This window comes from Schistocerca americana, chromosome 2 (assembly GCF_021461395.2).
Source record: "Schistocerca americana isolate TAMUIC-IGC-003095 chromosome 2, iqSchAmer2.1, whole genome shotgun sequence".
Lineage (NCBI taxonomy): Eukaryota > Metazoa > Arthropoda > Insecta > Orthoptera > Acrididae > Schistocerca > Schistocerca americana.
This window is the reverse complement of record NC_060120.1, coordinates 358,083,516-358,102,996: the sequence shown is the minus strand read 5'-3', so window position 1 is coordinate 358,102,996 and position 19,481 is coordinate 358,083,516. Positions and strand designations below refer to the sequence as shown.

Genomic DNA, 19,481 nt, shown 5'->3' with positions numbered 1-19,481 from the left:
CAATTAAAATTAAGCTCATCTTAAAATATTACTGTCTCTGTATTTTTGTTTGTTACTGATAAAGAAAACTACAACTCTTAAGAAGCTCTTAACATTAGTTGACATTTCTGGATTGGGCTGTTAGTTGCTACAAGCTTATTATTATAAAATACAGCTGAGAATCATGGGCCACATAAATACTTATTAGGGCTGCATGCAGCCCGTGGACTGCAGTTCGATGACAACTGATCTAGATGCCCCAGGTTAGAGTGTGATGGCACCATGCAGATACCAATTGCTATACCATGAATTTGTTTGTAGGTGATACCCTCAAAGAAGAAGTAATTGTGAGTGAGGATATACGAGGGTGGCTTGAAAAGTTCTTGGAACAGAATAGAGAAAAGTACATACATCACTGAAACTTTTTTTTATTTTTCAGTTTAGTCTCTTTGTAGATTAATGCCTTGATCCCATCTCAAAAATCAGTTTCCTTCAGGCCTGCAAAATAGTTGTCAGCTCCGCCCATCAATTCTCTGTTTGAATTGAATCTTCATCCACCAAGAAAAATTTTCAGTTTTGGCAAGAGATAGAAGTCTGATGGAGCCAGATAGAAGTCTGATGGAGCCATAGCAGGTGAATAAGGTGGCTGTGGCAACAATTCATACCTTAGTTCATGTAATTTTGCCATGGTGACGGTACATGTGTGCGGACGCACACTGTTTTGTTGCAGCGCCCGTCTTGCAGATAATTTTTTCATTTCTAATTCTTCAGTTAAAACGTGATATACCCTTTTAGAGGACATCTGGCAAGCATGAGAAATTTCATGCACTTTCAATCAGCAATACTCCATAACCATTTTGTGCATTTCTGCAATGATTTCTGGAGTAGTGACACATCTTTGCCGACCACTGCATGGGTCATCATCTAAGCTCTCCTGACCAAATTTAAATTCATTTGTCCACTTGGCAACAGTTGAATATGAGGGAGCAGAGGCCTCCAGTGTATTCGGGAAATCAGCATGAATGTCCTTTACCTTTCATACCTTTCTTTATAAAGTACTTAATCACTGCTTGAATCTCAATTTTTTCCATCTTCACAAATCACTACTCGGGAACAACAACAGAACCATGTCACCACCACAGCTCTCTTCAAAGAGCACCAATGTGGCACGTGTTTACAGGAAATAGTCCAATGAATATCACGTGAACAACTCATTGCACTTGTGCTGACCTCTTGTGGTGATTCTGAAAACTTTTCAAACCACCACTACAATTGGCATGGTGACCACATAGGAGGTAGTAAGTTTGGAGTCAGTTAGTGGTGGGGAAAGGTAGTGATCAGTAGTGGCAGCAAGCCCATGGGCATTGGTGGATGTTAGTATAGGGGGAAGTGGCATTGACATTGATTAGCAGAGTGTTGGGCAGTAAAGGAATATTAACTGCAGAGAGTCAGTGGATGGAAGGGTTGGTGTCTTTTATATGGGAGGGTAGGTTATGTGTGTTAGGCTGAAGGTGTTGGTCTGCAAGACCAGGGATTCTCTCTGTGAGGGCACAGTAACCAGCCACAATGGGGCTTCATGTGTGGTTGCATTATGAACTTTAGGAAGTTTGTAGGAGTTGGGAATGTGGAGAATGGTAGGGGTGAGGAGAAAGACAGACTCAGGGGAGGGGTTCTGGGTTGGACCAAAGGGTTTGTGGAGTGAATGGAGATCCTACTATATTTCTGGAATGGAATCACATTGGCAGGGCTTGTAGATGGAAGTATCTGACATCTGGTGAAGTCCGTTCACCAGGTAATCCCTGTGGTTAATTACCACAATGGGGCATCATTTGTCAGCAGGTTGGATTATAAGGTCAAGATCAGTTTTTACATGGTGGATTGCAGTTCTTTCTGTGGCTGTGAGGTTGGTTTCCATGTGGAGGGATTTGGGCAATAGTGGCGACGCAATGTTTGAGGTTAGGAAATTCTGGAAAGTTAACAGGGTGTGTTTTGGAGGCAGTGGAGGTGGCTCAGGTTTGGATGGAGGAATGAACTGAATCAGAAAGGGTTCACTACTGGTTTTGGACTGAGGCTGCTCTAGTTCCTATGTCAAGGGCTTCAGTCTGGGAAATGGGACCCAGGAATTTGGGATCGCAGAGCAGGAGAATTTTATGGATGGAGAAGCAGTTGTGCTAGGATGTTTGGTCCTGAGATGTATAACTGATAGTCAGACGATCTGGGAATTCCATGAGCTAGGCAACAATTCAAGTACAGAATGCAGGACTGGTTTCTGGCTAGTGATAAGAAACTTTTTCGCATAGGTGCAGATGGAATGAGCAAGGATCCACAGCGGAGGATAAAAAATGAGTAAAAATGTGTAAAATTATGTAAAAATATGTGAATATGTCACAAAAAGATGAAACAGATGAAGCATAGTGAGAAAGATGAAACCTGAGTGAGTAAGACCTATGGTGACAAACAATAATGAACCAGAATTCAAGTGAAAACAGAACAGCATCAATGTGAAAAAATAAACAAAAGATGATAATAGAGTGAGGTGCTGGTCAGTGGGTGGACGTGTGTGTACAGAGAGGGAAGCACATGTAACTGAATTATATGATGTCAGTTAGGCACATGTTTGAATGAGAGATGACAGTTGTAAGGTAATGGATGCAGTGATGTACATGTGGTGTAGGAAGATACATGAAAACGTGAGGGTGAAGGAAGATAGTATGATCAATTTGAAGATCCTGGGATAATTCATTGGCACGAAGAATGTGAAACTCTTGATGCTGCACCAACAATACGCATGAGCATGTAGACATATGATGCATATTTTGCATGTCTTTCTGTATCTTTCTGTGCCACACTTAGATCTCATTACATTTTCTCTTCAATTTTAGCCTTTCTTAATTTTACTACAGGCCCTACTCAGTCAAGTTTACCCTTTTTCACTGTACTTCATGTATTTAATCTTTTTTGTGATTCTTTTCATGTCTTTACTTTTTTTTATCTTTGATTATGGATCATTGCTCCTTCGATCTGATCCAATACAGAAAACGTTCCCTGTACTTAGCCTGTTCCTGCATTGTTGCCAAGCTCATGGGATCCCTCCAGATGGTCTGACCATCAAATTACCCCTCTCTGTGTGCATCCCCTTCTTCCGCAATGATCTCTATCTGTTTAGATTCCATCAGTCCACAGCCCTCATCAATCTAGCCCTCCTCAACCATATAAATCAGGCCCAAACATCCTTGCACTACTGCCTCTTCTTCCATAAAATTCTCCTGCTCTGCAGTCCCAAATTTCTGCATACCATCTCCCAGACTAAAACCTTTGCCCTCCAGAACAGAAACTAGAGTAGCATCTACAACCCAACCTCAAAGAACTGTCCAATTTGTTCATCTCATACTCACACCTTACACTACCACTATCTACCACCACACATCCTCAAAAACTCCCTCCTGCCACTGTACAGAAGCCAGGGACTTAACAGACCCACAACACAGTCATGAACATGTCCTCCAAAAGCCTCACTCCCACAGAAATATCAATCCTATCCAAAGGCCACATACCCAAATTCAACCATGCTGGGCCTCTTAAAGGCCTTCTCCCAGTCCCTACACTGGATAAACTTATTCATCTTTAATGCTACCAGTCAGACTCAATCCTGAATTAACAATGAACCCTTTCTGACACAGGGCATTCTTCCATCCAAACACGATCCACCCCATTGGTCCCAAATCATCCATTAACTTACCAAAATTTCCTAATCTCAAACCTTGCCTCACCATTATTCCATAATAACATCGAAACCAATCCACCACCTAAAAACTGATTCTCAACTTATAATACTATCAGCCAACAAAGTCCCCATCACTGTGGTTATAAGCTGCATGTGGAAGGTCTCTGCCAGCTCATATATACATCCAACTACATGCCCAGCCAACTTGACCCGTTCCAGAAATCCAGCACGATCTCCACTTGCTCCTCAAATCCCATAACCTCTTTCTGACTTTATCTCTCTCATCACTCCTACCACTTCCAGCAGGCCTACCTCCAACAAGCTTCGTAAAGTTCATGTACCCAACCAGCCAGGACACTACAATGTGGCTGGTTACTGTGCTCCCACAGAGAGAATCCCTGCTCTTGTGGACCAATACCTTCAGCCTGTTGCTTGTAACCTACTCTCCCATATAAAAGACAGCAAGCATTCCCTCCGCTGACTCTCTAGGGTTCCTGTTCCTTTGCCACTCGGCACTCTACTCATCAGTGTTGATGCCACCTCCCCTAGACTAACATCCCCAATGTGCATGGCCTTGCTACTACTGAGTGCTACCTTTTCCAACCCCTGACTAGTGCTACCTTTTCCGACCCCTGACTGGCTCCAAACCCACAACCTCCTTTCTGATCACTATGACCAACGATATCCTCACCCACAACTACTTTTTCTTTGAATTCATCACCTACAAACAAATTCATGGTACAGCAATTGGCATTCACATGGTACCATCCAATTCTAACGTATTCTAGAGAATTTCTTCCTAACCACCTAGAATACCTAACCCTTCACCTGGTTCAGATTCAATGATGACATCTTTGTGATATGGTCTGGGGGTAAGTACATCCTATCCTCTTTCCACCAGAGCCTCAACCTCTTCTCTACCATTCACATCACTTGTCCTCTTCAGCCCAACAAGCCAAGGGTGGCTACATCAGTACCTCTGTCAGCATCAAACCTACCAACTATAAACAATACCTCCACATCAATAGCTGCCACCAATTCCACAGCAATAAATCACTACCATACAAACTAGTCACCTGTGGTCATCACATATGTACTGACAACTAGTCTGTTTCTAAATATGTCAAGGGTCTCACTGAAGCCTTTACAGGTCAAAATTATCCCACAGCCTTGTCCAGAGTCTCAAACCTTGCCTCACCATCATTCCTAAAATTCCTCAACATGAAAAGCACCTCACATCTGCATGAAAGAACTGCAGTCCAACACCTTAAAACTGATCATACCTGCCAACAAATGATACACTACTGTGGTTATGAACTGCAGGGATTACCTGGTGAAGGGACTTTACCAGATGTTAAATACTTTTACCTACAAGCCCTGCCAAAGTGACCCAGTTCCAGAAATGTAGGAGGGATCTCCATTCATACCACAAAACTTTTATTCATTCCACAAATCTTTAGGTGCATCTACCTCTCTGCTCACACCTACCACTCCCTGCACTCCCAACTTCCATAAGCTTCCTAAAGTTCATAACCCAACCACCCAGGATGCCTCATTGTGACTGGTTACTGTGCCACCACACAGAGAATCACTGCTCTTGTGGACCAACACCTTCAGCCTATTACCTGTAACCTAACACTCCTACATAAAAGACACCAACGCTTCCCTCCACTGACTGTCCACAGTTCCTGCTCCTTTGCCACCCAACACTCTGCTTATCGGTGTTGATGCCACTTCCCTATATGAGGTGTGTTCAAAAAGTAATGTGATTTTATATTTTTATGAAAAAATATTTATTTATTCATCAATATTCATGTTGTCACCTTCAAAGTAATCCCCCTCAGATACAACACACTTGTGCCAATGCTTCTTCCAATCCTCTAAGCACTTCTCACGACCACTTTTTGATACTTGATTACTTCCAGAGATGCAGTTTTTATTTCCTCAATCAATGAAAATCTTCATCTTCTCATAGGTGTGTTCAGTTTTGGGAACCAAAAAAAGTTGCAAGGGGCCAAATCCTGTGAATGTGGTGGCTGAGGCATGATTGTTGTGTTGTTTCTGGCCAAAAAATCTCTCACAAGCAACGATGAATGAGCAGGTGCATTGTCGCGATGCAAAAGTCATGATTTGTTTTTCCACAATTCCGAACATTTTTTGCATATTGCTTCTCGAAAATGGTGTATAACATCAAGGTAATACTTGTTATTGACTGTATGACACTGAGGAAAAAATTCATGATGCACACTATGCCACAGTAATTGAAACAAAACAGTGGGCAAAACTTTGACACCTGATCGAATGTGGCGTGCTTGTTTTGGTGTTGGCTCTCTGGGATTGGGCTTTGATTTCAATGTCATAATTGTAAACCCATGTTTTGTTACCAGTTATGGCCCTTTTGACCAAATCAGAATCATCATTGATATTCAAGAGCTCCTGAGTGATGCTCATGTGACAGTTCTTCTGATCAAAATTGAGAAACTTTGGAACATGCTGACACACATCTCATGCCCAAAACATCAAAAAACAACTGCATGACATGAGCCGATTGATATGCCAACATCCTCAGCAACTTCTCTTATGGTAATCTGATGATTTTCCAAAACAATTTTCTTCACATTTTTGATGTTATCATCTGTTGTTGATGTGCTGGGGCGTCCAGAGCAAGGTTCATCATTGGCATCTCCTCGGCCATCTTGGGAGAACTTGTATCAATTGTAAACATCTTTCTTACTTAGAGATGCCACTGTCAACATTTCAAATGTTTTTGAGCACTTGATTCCCTTTTTCACAAAAAATTTGATGGAAATTCCTTGCTGCAAACCTACCGTATTTACTCGAATCTAAGCTGCACTTTTTTTCCAGTTTTTGTAATCCAAAAAGCCACCTGCGGCTTAGAATCGACTGCAAAGCAAGCAGAAGTTCTGAAAAATGTTGATAGGTGCCGCCACAACTAACTTCTGCCGTTTAATATATGTAGCGAGACAGGCATGCTTTGTAGGCACGAAGATAAATACTGGCGCCAAAACCTCTGCGTCAGTAAATAAATTTAAAAGAAAAAGGTGGAAGATGAGCCTTTTTTCTCCGCCCCGAGTTTCGACCACTGCATTTTTATACATTATCCAACAAAGTAAATACAAATTCCATATTGTTCATCACTGAATGTAGCAGAATTTCAATGTACTACGAAAATCCGACTGGCAAGACTGTTTGGGATGTTTGTCAATATGGGCAACTCTACTTTCTGAATTTTTTCCTACCTGTGAGAAGAGATTGTTGCTGATAGGAACCTGATGAAATGTGAATCACATGTAGTATTCTCTTCACCATGAGAATAATACGAATATCAACATTTTGCGATGTATTCTTTCGTGTTTGCTGCTATCTCATTTAAATCCTGTTTGCCTAATAAACTACAAAACTAGAGTGAGACAACAGCAAACACGGAAGAATATACGTATCGTGTCATGTTTATATTCGTATTATACTTATGCCTAATAGTGATACAGTCAGAAATGAAGCACGGCAACTGACTAGATTTTTAATTCTAAGATGACTCTAATTTCTGTGCAGAATTTGATGTACTAAAAAAGCGGCCACAAAAATGTTCAAATGGAGAAACATTTTCGCCTAACTCTCGTTCAGAACATGTTCTATCATACGCAGTTTATTATTTGGTTCTTGTTGTTCATTATCAAAGCAAGCAGCAGTGTAAGTAACAAAAAATAGCAGTCTCTTGCCATTGTTTCGCTAATGAGACGATTCCTCTCTTTTTTTTAAATTGTAAGCGGCAGTAGCGCGCACAAAAGCAAGCCATGCTGCGAGCGGCGACAGGCCGTAAACATGCACTATCAGAATGCAACAAACAATGCATGACACAGTACAGTAATGCATTTCCTGCTTAGAGTGACGTAAACACCTATAACAAAGAAAACGGCACTTATCAGATCAAAGCAAAATAAGCAATCGATTCAAACCAAACGAAGCACGTGAAAAAGGAAGGGTACCCGTATAAATACGGACGGAGTGCCTCTCACCATGAATCTTGAGCCCACTCCTGAACCTTTCTTTTGTTTCCATCATTGCTTCTGTGATGCACAGATTGAACAGTAGGGGTGAAAGACTGCATACACATCTTCCACCTTGTCTAATCTGAGCACTTCATTCTTGTTCTTCCAATCTTATTGTTCCCTCATGGTTCTTGAACATTGTGTATGATACCCATTTTTCCCTGTACCTTATTTCTATTTTTATCAGAATTTCAAACATCTTGCATTATTTTACACTATCTAATGATTTTCCCGGTTGACAGCTCCTATAACATGCTTTGTTTGTTCTTAAATCTTGCTCCCATTATCAATCACAATGTCAGAATTCCTGGTGCCCTTGCCTTTTCAAAAGCCAAACTGATTGTCATCTAAGAGATCCTCAATTTTCTTTTTCATTCTTCTGTATACTATAATTGTCATTAACTTGGATGCATGAGCCATTAAACTGATTGTGTGATAGTTCTCAAACTTATCTGCTCTTGCAATCTTCAAGATTAATAGTTCTCCAAAACTCTGATAGTATGCCTCCAGAGTCATGGGTTCTACACACAAGCTTGAATGTTACTTTGCTGCCACTACCTTGAAAGATGTCAGAAATTCTGAAGGAATGATATCCATCCCTCCTGTCTTATTTGATTACAAGTCTTCCAAAGCTCTATCAAACATTAACTCTAATATTGGACCCCCCCGTCCCCCCACCCGAAGTCTCCCATATTAACACCTATTTCTTCCACAATCATGTCATTAGATAAGTCTTTCCACCTGTAGAGTCCTTTAGTGTACTCATTCCATATACACAGTCTACCCTCTGCACTTAGAGGTGAATTCCCATCCTGCTGATTTCATTCATAGGTGATTTATATTTATGTAGTCCTGAATTTCCCTGAATATTTTTGTGCTTCCTTCAACTGCCAATTAGTTGAAGTATTTCTTCTGTTACCCAATGTTTATTTGCAGCCTTCTTCCTTGTACCTATGTTAATCTCTCCAACTTCTGTAATCACCCTTTCTAGAGATGTCAATTCTTTTTCAACTGCTGCCTACAATGGCATTCTTTATTGCACTCTCTATAGCCTCAGAGAACTTCAAAAGCATCTCACCATTCCTCAGTACTTCAGTATCCCACTTCTTTACACATTTGTTCCCCAAGGTCATGCTCATGTCTAAAAAGGAGAAAGAGTGGCATGAATATACATTCAGTGAGATTAAATTGCTCAATAGAAATTGTCTCATCCATGTATTATATAATAGACCTAAATTTGGGCCTCTCTAGCTTTGAATCTGCACTCTCAAACCTTGAATCTCTGTATGAACATGTAATTGTAACTGGAGATATCAAACACAAATTTTCTAAACAGCTCTTCATTTGTGTCAAAATATGAGGACATACTTTCCCACTCAAACCTTACACTGATTCCACTTTGGCCTATTCGTCATACAGTAGACATTTGTACATTTATCGATATATTCACAACCAGAGCTCCAACTACAGTAATTCGCAGCAATCATATTTCTGCACTGGCTTGTCTGTTCCTGATGTACTAATCATGACTTATTCATTACAATGCCCAAAGACCAAACTGCAAGTGGTGACTTTTAGAGATTTTATGCACATGAATATGTCTGAGCTTACAGCTGACTCCTATGACATTTCTTGGCAGATAATGGCAGGAAATAACTTTGACATAAATAATAAAGTATCCAACTTCACTAAGAGGCTAAATAATTTACATGGCAAACATGCTCCTCTAAAAATAGTAAGGGTAAGGAGAAAACCTGCACCATGCCTTGCAGACCACCTCAAACACCTTATGTGTGTCAGAGATGCAGCACACAGAACATACAAATGGGTTCTGATAACCATCTCATCTACAAGTAACTACTCAGTCAAGTTAATCAATCTGTGAGAAATGCCAAGCTCAGGTAAGCCCTCTCACTAACTGAGCACTTTCATAGACTTGCTATCCTGTGGCAGAAACTATGAGATCTAGGAATAGGCGGACCCAAAACTGCAGCTGAACCTCCAGTTCCTACTGAGGATATAAATGAGTATTTCACCAAGCCAATATCTTTACTTGACCAATGCACAAGTGCACAGACCAACCATACTCTTAAAGCATCAATGTTTGGTACAGTAAGCCCAAACACAGTGCAGAAGTCAATTTCACAAATATGTTCGGCAGCTGCAGGGAACAATAATATAACAGTGCAATTGATCAATCTTCTCATCAATCCTCTACTGGCCAAAATAACGGATATTTTCAAACATTCTCTGACCTCCAGCTTCTTTCCAATAGCCTGGAAGCAGAGACTCATAAAACTACTATCCAAGAAGAAACTACTGTCCAAGAAGAAACTACCAAACAGCCCTCTGACTACAGACCTATTTCCATTCTACTAGCTTTACCCAAGGCTCTAGAGTACATAATTCATTAACAGTTTATTTATTAATTATTTAACATCAAATACCAGTCCGGTTTTCAGCAAAACTGCAGCATGACGATGACTGCTCTTATAAAAGTGACTGATGAACTGAAACTAGCTATGGATAAACAACAGGTGATTATTATGCACTTTTTGAATTTCTCAAAGCTTTCTAGACTGTTAACTCTAACATTGTACTTGCTAAACTCACAAGTCAAAATATTTTTCATTATTAAAATTGTTGTTATTCTAGCTTGGATTTTCCATTGTTTGAAACCAAGAAGAAACTGAGAAAAGAAATTAAATTTCAAGTTTGCTGATAATGTTGCAATTGTGACAGAGGTGGCAAAAGAATTGTAAGATCATCTGAAACTGAGAGAGACCTACTAAAAGTAATATATGAGTTTTACTATGAATGTAACATAAAAAAAGGATGATGCCAGAAGTAAAGAGAATATGAAATTTAGACTAGTAAAAGGATGAAAATCTTTCCTGTCTTTCCTGAAAAAGATAAATTTTATATGTTGAATATAAATTAATCATTAGGGAATTGTTTCTGAAAATATTTATCTGTATTGTAACCTAATACTGCAGTGAAACATGGATGATGAATAGTATATGGAAATGGAGGATAGAAAAATGTGATGCTACAGAAGAAAGCTGAAGATCAGATCCTTGGATTGAGCAACTAAGGAAGAGATACTACATGAAATTGTCAAGAAAAGAACTTTATGGCTGACAGGAAACTTCCTGAGGCATCAGAGAACAGTTAATTTGGAAATGGAGGGAAGTGCAGAATGTAAGAATTACAGAGCAAGACCACACCTAGACAGTAAGCAGACTCAAATGTATGTAGGGTGCAGTAGCAGATATGAAAGCACTTGCCCAAGATATATTAGTGTGGATAGTTTTTGGGATGAACACAACAACAACAACAACAACAACAACAACAAGAATAGTTTTTGGGATGAACACAACAACAACAACAACAACAACAACATTTATGTGTTCTCAGATTTATACATTTGAATTTCAGACTGGTGTTTTTCATTCGTACTAAGGCTTCTGGAAGGCAATTTGATATCACTATCTGGGCAGGCAGGTTAAGGGCATCAAACCAAAATCCATTTTGTAAAATGACTGACACTTATGCTTCACATAATATCTTCTCTGTGGTTCAGTTGTTGAATAAAACTATGATGGTAAAATTTTAAATAAATGAGTTGAGAGCGTCCATATTCAAAATAAAATCAATGTACATTTATTTTTACACTGATAACCATATTCACCTGCTTTCAGTTCACATTTTTCATTATTCTTCACAAAATTAGATCAGCAACCTGTATAAACCCCAGGGAATCTAAACAATTAACAATCATTTTTCCAACAGGATTGCGGTGATTTGGCAACATCTGGTGGAATATGATTATGTCTTGACTGAGTGTAAAGTTTGATGCTGAATACAAACAGGGTGGTCCATTGATCATGACTGGGCCAAATATCTCACAAAATAAGCATCAAACGAAAAAACTACAAAGAACGAAACTTGTCTAGCTTGAAGGGGAAAACCAGATGGCGCTATGGTTGGCCCGATAGATGGCACTGCCATAGGTCAAACAGATAGCAACTGCATTTTTTTTTTAAGATAGGAAACCCCATTTTTTATTACATATTCGTGTAGTACATAAACAAATATGAATGTTTTAGTTGGACCACTTTTTTCCCTTTGTGATAGATGGCACTGTAATAGTCATAAACATATGGCTCACAATTTTAGACGAACAGTTGGTAACAGGTAGGTTTTTTAAATTAAAATACAGACCATAGGTACATTTTAACATTTTATTTCGGTTGTTCCAATTTGATACATCTACCTTTGTGAACTTATCATTTCTGAGAATGCATGCTGTTACAGCGTGATTACCTGTAAATACCATATTAATGCAATAAATGCTCAAAATGATGTCCGTCAACCTCAATGCATTTGGCAATACCTGTAACGACATTCCACTCAACAGTGAGTAGTTCGCCTTGCGTAATGTTTGCACATGCATTGACAATGCGCTGACACATGTTGTCAGGCCTTGTCGGTGGATCACGATAGCAAATATCCTCCAACTTTCCCCACAGAAAGAAATCCAGGGACATCAGATCTGGTGAACATGCGGGCCATGGTACAGTGCTTCGATGACCAATCCACCTGTCATGAAATATGCTATTCAATACCGCTTCAACCACATGCGAGCTATGTGCTGGACATCCATCATGTTGGAAGTACATCGCCATTCTGTCATGCAGTGAAAAATCTTGTAGTAACATCGGTAGAACATTATGTAGGAAATCAGCATACATTGCACATTTAGATTGCCATCAATAAAATGGGGGCCAATTATCGTTCCTCCCATAATGCCGCACCATACATTAACCCACCAAGATCGCAGATGTTCCACTTGTTGCAGCCATCATGGATTTTCCGTTTCCCCAATAGTGCATATTATGCTGGTTTACGTTACCACTGTTGGTGAATGACACTTCCTCTCTAAATAGAACGCGTGCAAAAAATCTGTCATCGTCCCGTAATTTCTCTTGTGCCCAGTGGCAGAATTGTACACAACATTCAATGTCTTAGCCATGCAATTCCTGGTGCATAGAAATATGGTATGGTTGCAACTGATGTTGATGTAGCATTCTCAACACCGACGTTTATGAGATTCCCGATTCTCGCGCAATTTGTCTGCTATTGATGTGCGGATTAGCCGTGACAGCAGCTAAAACACCTACTTGGGCATCGTCATTTGTTGCAGGTCGTGGTTGACATTTCACATGTGGTTGAACACTTCCTGTTTCCTTAAATAACGTAACTATCTGGTGAACGGTCTGGACACTTGGATGATATCATCCAGGATACCGAGCAGCATACATAGCACATACCCGTTAGGCATTTTGATCACCATAGCCATACATCAACACTATATCGACCTTTTCCACAATTGGTAAATGGTCCATTTTAAAACAGGTAATGTATCACAAAGCAAATACCGTCCGCACTGGCGGAATGTTACATGATACCACATATTTATACGTTTGTGACTATTACAGCACCATCTATCACAAAACGAAAAAAGTTGTCCAACTAAAAAATTCATATTTCTTTACGTACTACAAGAATATGTAATTAAAATGGGGGTTCCTATTTTTAAAAATGCAGTTGATATCTGTTTGACCTATGGCAGTGCCATCTAGCGGGCCAACCATAGCGCCATCTGGTTTCCCCCTTCAAGCTAGACGAGATTCGTTCTTTGTAGTTTTTCCATTTGTTGGTTATTTCGTGAGATATTTGGCCTGGTCAGTATCAATGGACCACCCTGTATATACACTGAAGCACCAAAGAAACAGTTATAGGCATTCATATTCAAATACAGAGATATGTAAATAGGCAGAATATGGCACTGCAGTCGGCAACACCTATAGAAGACAACAAGTGTCTGGTGCAGTTTTTACATTAACTACTGCTGCTACAATGGCAGGTCTTCAAGATTTAAATGAGTTTGAATGTGGTGTTACAGCCAGTGCAAGAGTGATGGGGCACAGCATCTCTGAGGTAACGATGAAGTGGGGATTTTCCCATAATACCATTTCACAAGTGTACTGTGAATATGAGGAATCCAGTAAAACATCAAATCTCTGATGTCACCACAGCCAGAAAAAGGTCCTGGAAGAATGGGACCAATGACAACTGAAGAGAACTGTTCAACATGACAGAAGTGTAGCCCTTTGGCAAACTGCTGCATATTTCAATGCTGGGCCATCAACAAGTGTCAGCCTGCAAACCATTCAATGAAACATCATTGATACCGGCTTTCGGAGCTGAAGGCCCACTCATGTACCCTCGATGACTGCATGATACCAAGCTTTACATCTTTCCTGGGGCCGTCAACACCAAAATTGGATGGTTGATGACTGGAAACATGTTGCCTGGTCGGACGAGTCTTGTTTCAAATTGTATCGAGCAGCTGGACATGTACGAGTATGGAGACATCATGAATCCATGGACCCTGTATATCAATAGGGGACTGTTCAAGTTGGTGGAGGCTCTGTAATGGTTTGTGGGGTGCGCAGTTGGAGTGATATGGGATCCCTGGTACATGTAGATATGACCCTGACAGGTGACACGTATGTAAGCATCCTTTCTGATCACCTGCATCCATTCATGTACATTGTGCATTCCAACAGACTTGGGCAATTCCAACAGGACCATGCAACACCCAACATGTCCAGAATTGCTACAGAGTGGTTCTAGGAACACTCTTCTGAGTTTAAATGTTTCCATTGGCTATCAAACTCCCCAGATATGAACATTATTGAGCATTTTTGGACATGCCTTGCAACATGCTGTTCAGAAGATATTTCCACACCCTTGTACTCTTACAGATTTATGGACAAGCTTGCAGGATTAATGATGTCAGTTCCCTCCAGCACTACTTCAGAATTAGTTGAGTCCATGCCACGTCATGTTGTGGCACTTCTGCGTGCTCGTGGGGGCCCTACACGATATTAGGCAGGTGTACCAGTTTCTTTGTCCCTTCAGTGTATATCCTCATAAGATGAACTAAGAGTCTCTATCAATTTAATTCGTTGTACTATTGTCTGTCTGAATTTTACCCAAAACCAGTGTCTCACCTGACCACAGTAACCACAGGGATTTGTCACCGTGTGCTGGTGAACCATCTTACATTTCTGCTAACAGATTTTCTAACTTGTCCTTATGCCTCCTATTCATGCATAGGACATGAAAAGTATATCATCTTCTTCTTACTGCTACTACTGGAATAGAACTAATACTATAATTTGCATCCATGCCTCGTGTTTACTCTCTTGACTTGAAATATAGTTTTCTCAAAATATTCGGTTCACAGTTACTTTCTAAAATGCCTTGATCAATAAACATAAAAAAGTGGACATATTATTTTTACATTACCTTTAGAACGAAGAACTCCTGCTGGATTGGGTGCATTTTTTCTAAGCTTAATTCGAAAGTCAACAGGAATATCCTTTGCTCCAGGTGGCTTATAATTCTGAAAATGTGGTGTGTTAGATCATAAGAAACATGTCACAAAAGTTTGTAAATATATACAGTATTGAGCTAATAAATTAAACTCTACAAGTTACTGTAGAATACAAAGCACTGGGTAGGTTCTAGATACCATTATTTGTCTCCATTTTTCATGCTCCACTTAGAAATGGAGTGAGAGATGACAATCTGTATGGCTCCATATACAATACTTCTTATCACCTTATTCTTATCAGCCTTTCACAAGACATACAGTTCTGCAGAAAAGTCTTACTGTTTTGTTCTACATACCACATTTTGGTAATGTTTTCATTTTGTTTTTTAGTTAGTACATTAACAACATTTTACCTGACTTCTGTAACATTTTAGGCCAAGTATTGGTTACTTAAATAGAGAATCTGATCAGATATCGAATAGTGTATTAACTGTCATCGTGGAACAGGTTCTTTACTATCATTTCCACACTCATTTGTCAGCATATAACACTTGTGATATCTATGTCTACACAATATCATAATATTTGGCTTATATTCTTATGATTAGCCATGATTACAACCACTTTTGAAAAAATGCAAATATTCAAAAGTAATAGGTTATGAAGCAATTTCAATATGAGTTGTGCTAAACTCATTTCATTTGCAAAACTGCTGATACTAGATTTCCATTTGGGTTTTTATGCTTCTAAAGTAATATCCAAAACTTCGAAAGTCACTTACAGAGAAATACAAACATACAAATGTAACTTTGTTTAAAGAATTCTCACTACTGCTACTAGAGCCATTTTCATTGTACTGTTAAACACAGGATCTATAATTCATACTTTTGTAATTAATTAACATCAATTCAATCTAGAATTAGGTCTTGAAAAGCATCAGTGTCTGTTCAGTTTTTATCATAGATATTGTCTTCCATTTCACCTGCATAAGGAGATTGAAATGTAATTGCTTATTTAAGTTCAGAATAAGTCCACTTTATTTCACACTCAGAAGCTAAAAAGCAGAAGTTGTTTGGGTGTTAAAGATGGAAGATGTACTTTGGTAGTACACTTTTATGTCAAAGTGTTGCCTCTTGTGAAATTTTTTATCACCTAAAGCTGACATGAACTCGCTGACTGAATAAACAAAAGTCTTCATGGGAATTAGACACTCAGTGTTTTTCTCTAGGAAATGACAGACCCATTTCATATAGAAACTACACATTGGAAAGTCAGAACCTAGAGCAGACAACTACACAGTTTCCATGCCAACCAGCACAAGTCTCAAGATAAGTATATGCTAATGCTCAATTTTCTCACAATACATGGCTATGACAGAGCTACAATCACATCATGAGTAAAATGTGCAGACTAACTTCCAGTTGAGAAACAGGGAGATGTTTGATCTTGCAAACATAAAAAATCTTTTGCCATAATCAAGCTTTTATTTATTTATTTAGAAAACATTACCACTACAATAACACTGTTTCCACTAATCTCATTTCCATTTTTAAGTGTGCTTGCAAGATAAAAAATATTTTTTGCCAGAAGATCCAACCTATGCTGCTGCATTTGAATTGTCACTCTAGTTGTTTGAGAATATTATGAGACAATACTGTTGGTACTATTTTGGAAACCTGTTTGCACTGTGTAGCTATCTCAGAGAATATTTGGCATATTAAAGCCATGTGACCCAGTTTCTCAAAAACAATGAATCAAAAAGTTAGGGTCATGGGAAAAAGTACAGAAAACATAAAACAGATGGAAAAAAGGACTGGCTCAGAACTGTGGAGACAATAACTGGGGATCAGAAAGAATATAATTACTAAAGTAGCAGTTTATTCCCTTATGATGTATTATGTCTCTTGTCCTATGTTCCCACTGCTCATTTTCTGTGGCAGACGTGAGAATTTAGAAACTACAGTGGTCCTCAATTTTCCCCAGTGTATGCTTTTATTAATGGTTTCTTAATTTAGTTATGGCAAGTTTTTTCGCAGTTCTATCATTCCCAGTTGCACAAATTTACAGATTGCTCTGCCTTGCTGCAGAATATACACACCTACAATAACTCACTAGTTTGTCTATATTTTTTCCAAACTCTATAGCACCTACAGGTGTGCATCATAATGAAATCAAACCGCATACACTCATGGTTAAATGGAATGATGTACTTCTTATTACCATTGGAAACTGACATAGGGCCGGGAGAGCGGTGTGCTGACCAGAGGCCCCTCCATATCAGCATCCAGTGCCGCCTATGGGCTGAGGATGACACGGCGGCTGGTCAGTACCGTTGGGCCTTCATGGCCTGTTCAGGAGGAGTTTAGTTTAGTATTTGTCTGTAGGCTGCTAAATGTCTACAATGAGACTGGACGTTGTCGGGGTATGAACTGACAATACAGGTTTGGAGAGTCGAATGACTGGTTTCATCAGAGGAGAGGTATCTGTTAATTAAATTTATAAGGTATTGTTGTCATACAGGTCAGTAAAAGCATGAGTTTTATGTAAAGACTGACTTTTGATGACTATTTATACTTTTGACTTGATGAGTACCCATCATTGCCCTGGTATATATTTATTTCAGTTCTATTAATCCATCTCCTCCTACCACCTCTCTCTGCCTTCTTTGCCCCCCCCCCCCCCCCTTCTCTACGCATCTCCTCATCTTTCCTTTCTATGTCCATCTCCTCTTCCCCCACTACCTATCCATCTCCTCCTCCCCTTCCCTCATATCTCCAGAACTATATGTCTTAGAATGATATATGGTTGTAGGTATATTCAGCAGCATATGTGGATATTGTGTTCTAAATGTGTTTCATATATAAAGAAGCAATAAATGTAAACATCATGACGTCATGTCTTTCATGACAGTTTTACTGCATGAACAGCATAAATGTAGTAAGTAATAAACTTTTTTCTTTCATTATTTTGTGAGGGTTATCAGTGGAAAAAAGTTATTATAGGTTTGAAATTATGTGTAAAATTTTTTGCAGGCCACTAAGTGCTCTCATTCTGAAATACTGGATAGTGCATATAGCAGCTATAAATAGTATGGAAATGTGGTTTAAAGACAATGACAATTGTATAAGCACTGTATTAATTACTTTGAATCATATGATGTAGTACATATACCCCAAGGAAAGCATTTTCACAAATACAATAAAGTTCAAAAGTCTAAGAGTAAATAGCTTTTTTAAAGCATAAATATTTTTTGATAATTCACATAATATTCATCAAATCAATAAGTATCTTGTGCTAAACACTTTGTGAATTAGCCTAAGTTATTCCTCAGGATCCAAGCCATCTCCTTGCCAAATTTTATCAAAATTGGTTCAGTAGGTTAGTAATAATAAATTTAAACGTCACGTAAGATGCACCAGTTTTTCAAGCACCTCAGTGTTTATGACATCATATATCCTTAACTAAGAGTCATATATAGATAATTTTGCAGGTGAATTCAGTGGTATATGTGAACATATATCCTCAGACTTCAAGAAGAATATAATAATTCCAATCCCAAAGAAAGCAGGTGTTGACAGATGTGAAAATTACCGAACTATCAGTTTAATAAGTCACAGCTGCAAAATACTAACACGAATTCTTTACAGACGAATGGAAAAACTAGTAGAAGCCAACCTCGGGGAAGATCAGTTTGGATTCCGTAGAAACACTGGAACACGTGAGGCAATACTGACCTTACGACTTATCTTAGAAGAAAGATTAAGGAAAGGCAAACCTACGTTTCTAGCATTTGTAGACTTAGAGAAAGCTTTTGACAATGTTGACTGGAATACTCTCTTTCAAATTCTAAAGGTGGCAATGGTAAAATACAGGGAGCGAAAGGCTATTTACAATTTGTACGGAAACCAGATGGCAGTTATAAGAGTCGAGGGACATGAAAGCGAAGCAGTGGTTGGGAAGGGAGTAAGACAGGGTTGCAGCCTCTCCCCGATGTTGTTCAATCTGTATATTGAGCAAGCAGTAAATGAAACAAAAGAAAAATTCAGAGTAGGTATTAAAATTCATGCAGAAGAAATAAAAACTTTGAGGTTTGCCGATGACATTGTAATTCTGTCAGAGACAGCAAAGGACTTGGAAGAGCAGTTAAATGGAATGGACAGTGTCTTGAAAGGAGGATATAAGATGAACATCAACAAAAGCAAAACAAGGATAATGGAATGTAGTCTAATTAAGTTGGGTGATGCTGAGGGAATTAGATTAGGAAATGAGACACTTAAAGTAGTAAAGGAGTTTTGCTATT

The 19,481-nt window shown here is 39.0% G+C and overlaps 1 protein-coding gene across 1 annotated transcript in view; it reads right to left on the bottom strand.

Moving 5' to 3' along the window:
- LOC124595300 (xanthine dehydrogenase-like) overlaps positions 1-19,481 on the bottom strand; it is a 414,231-nt gene that overhangs the window by 16,722 nt on the left and 378,028 nt on the right. The window contains exon 25 of the mRNA XM_047133986.1: positions 15,154-15,250. Within this exon, the coding sequence (XP_046989942.1) occupies positions 15,154-15,250 (97 nt within the window). The remainder of the gene's footprint in view (positions 1-15,153; positions 15,251-19,481) is intronic.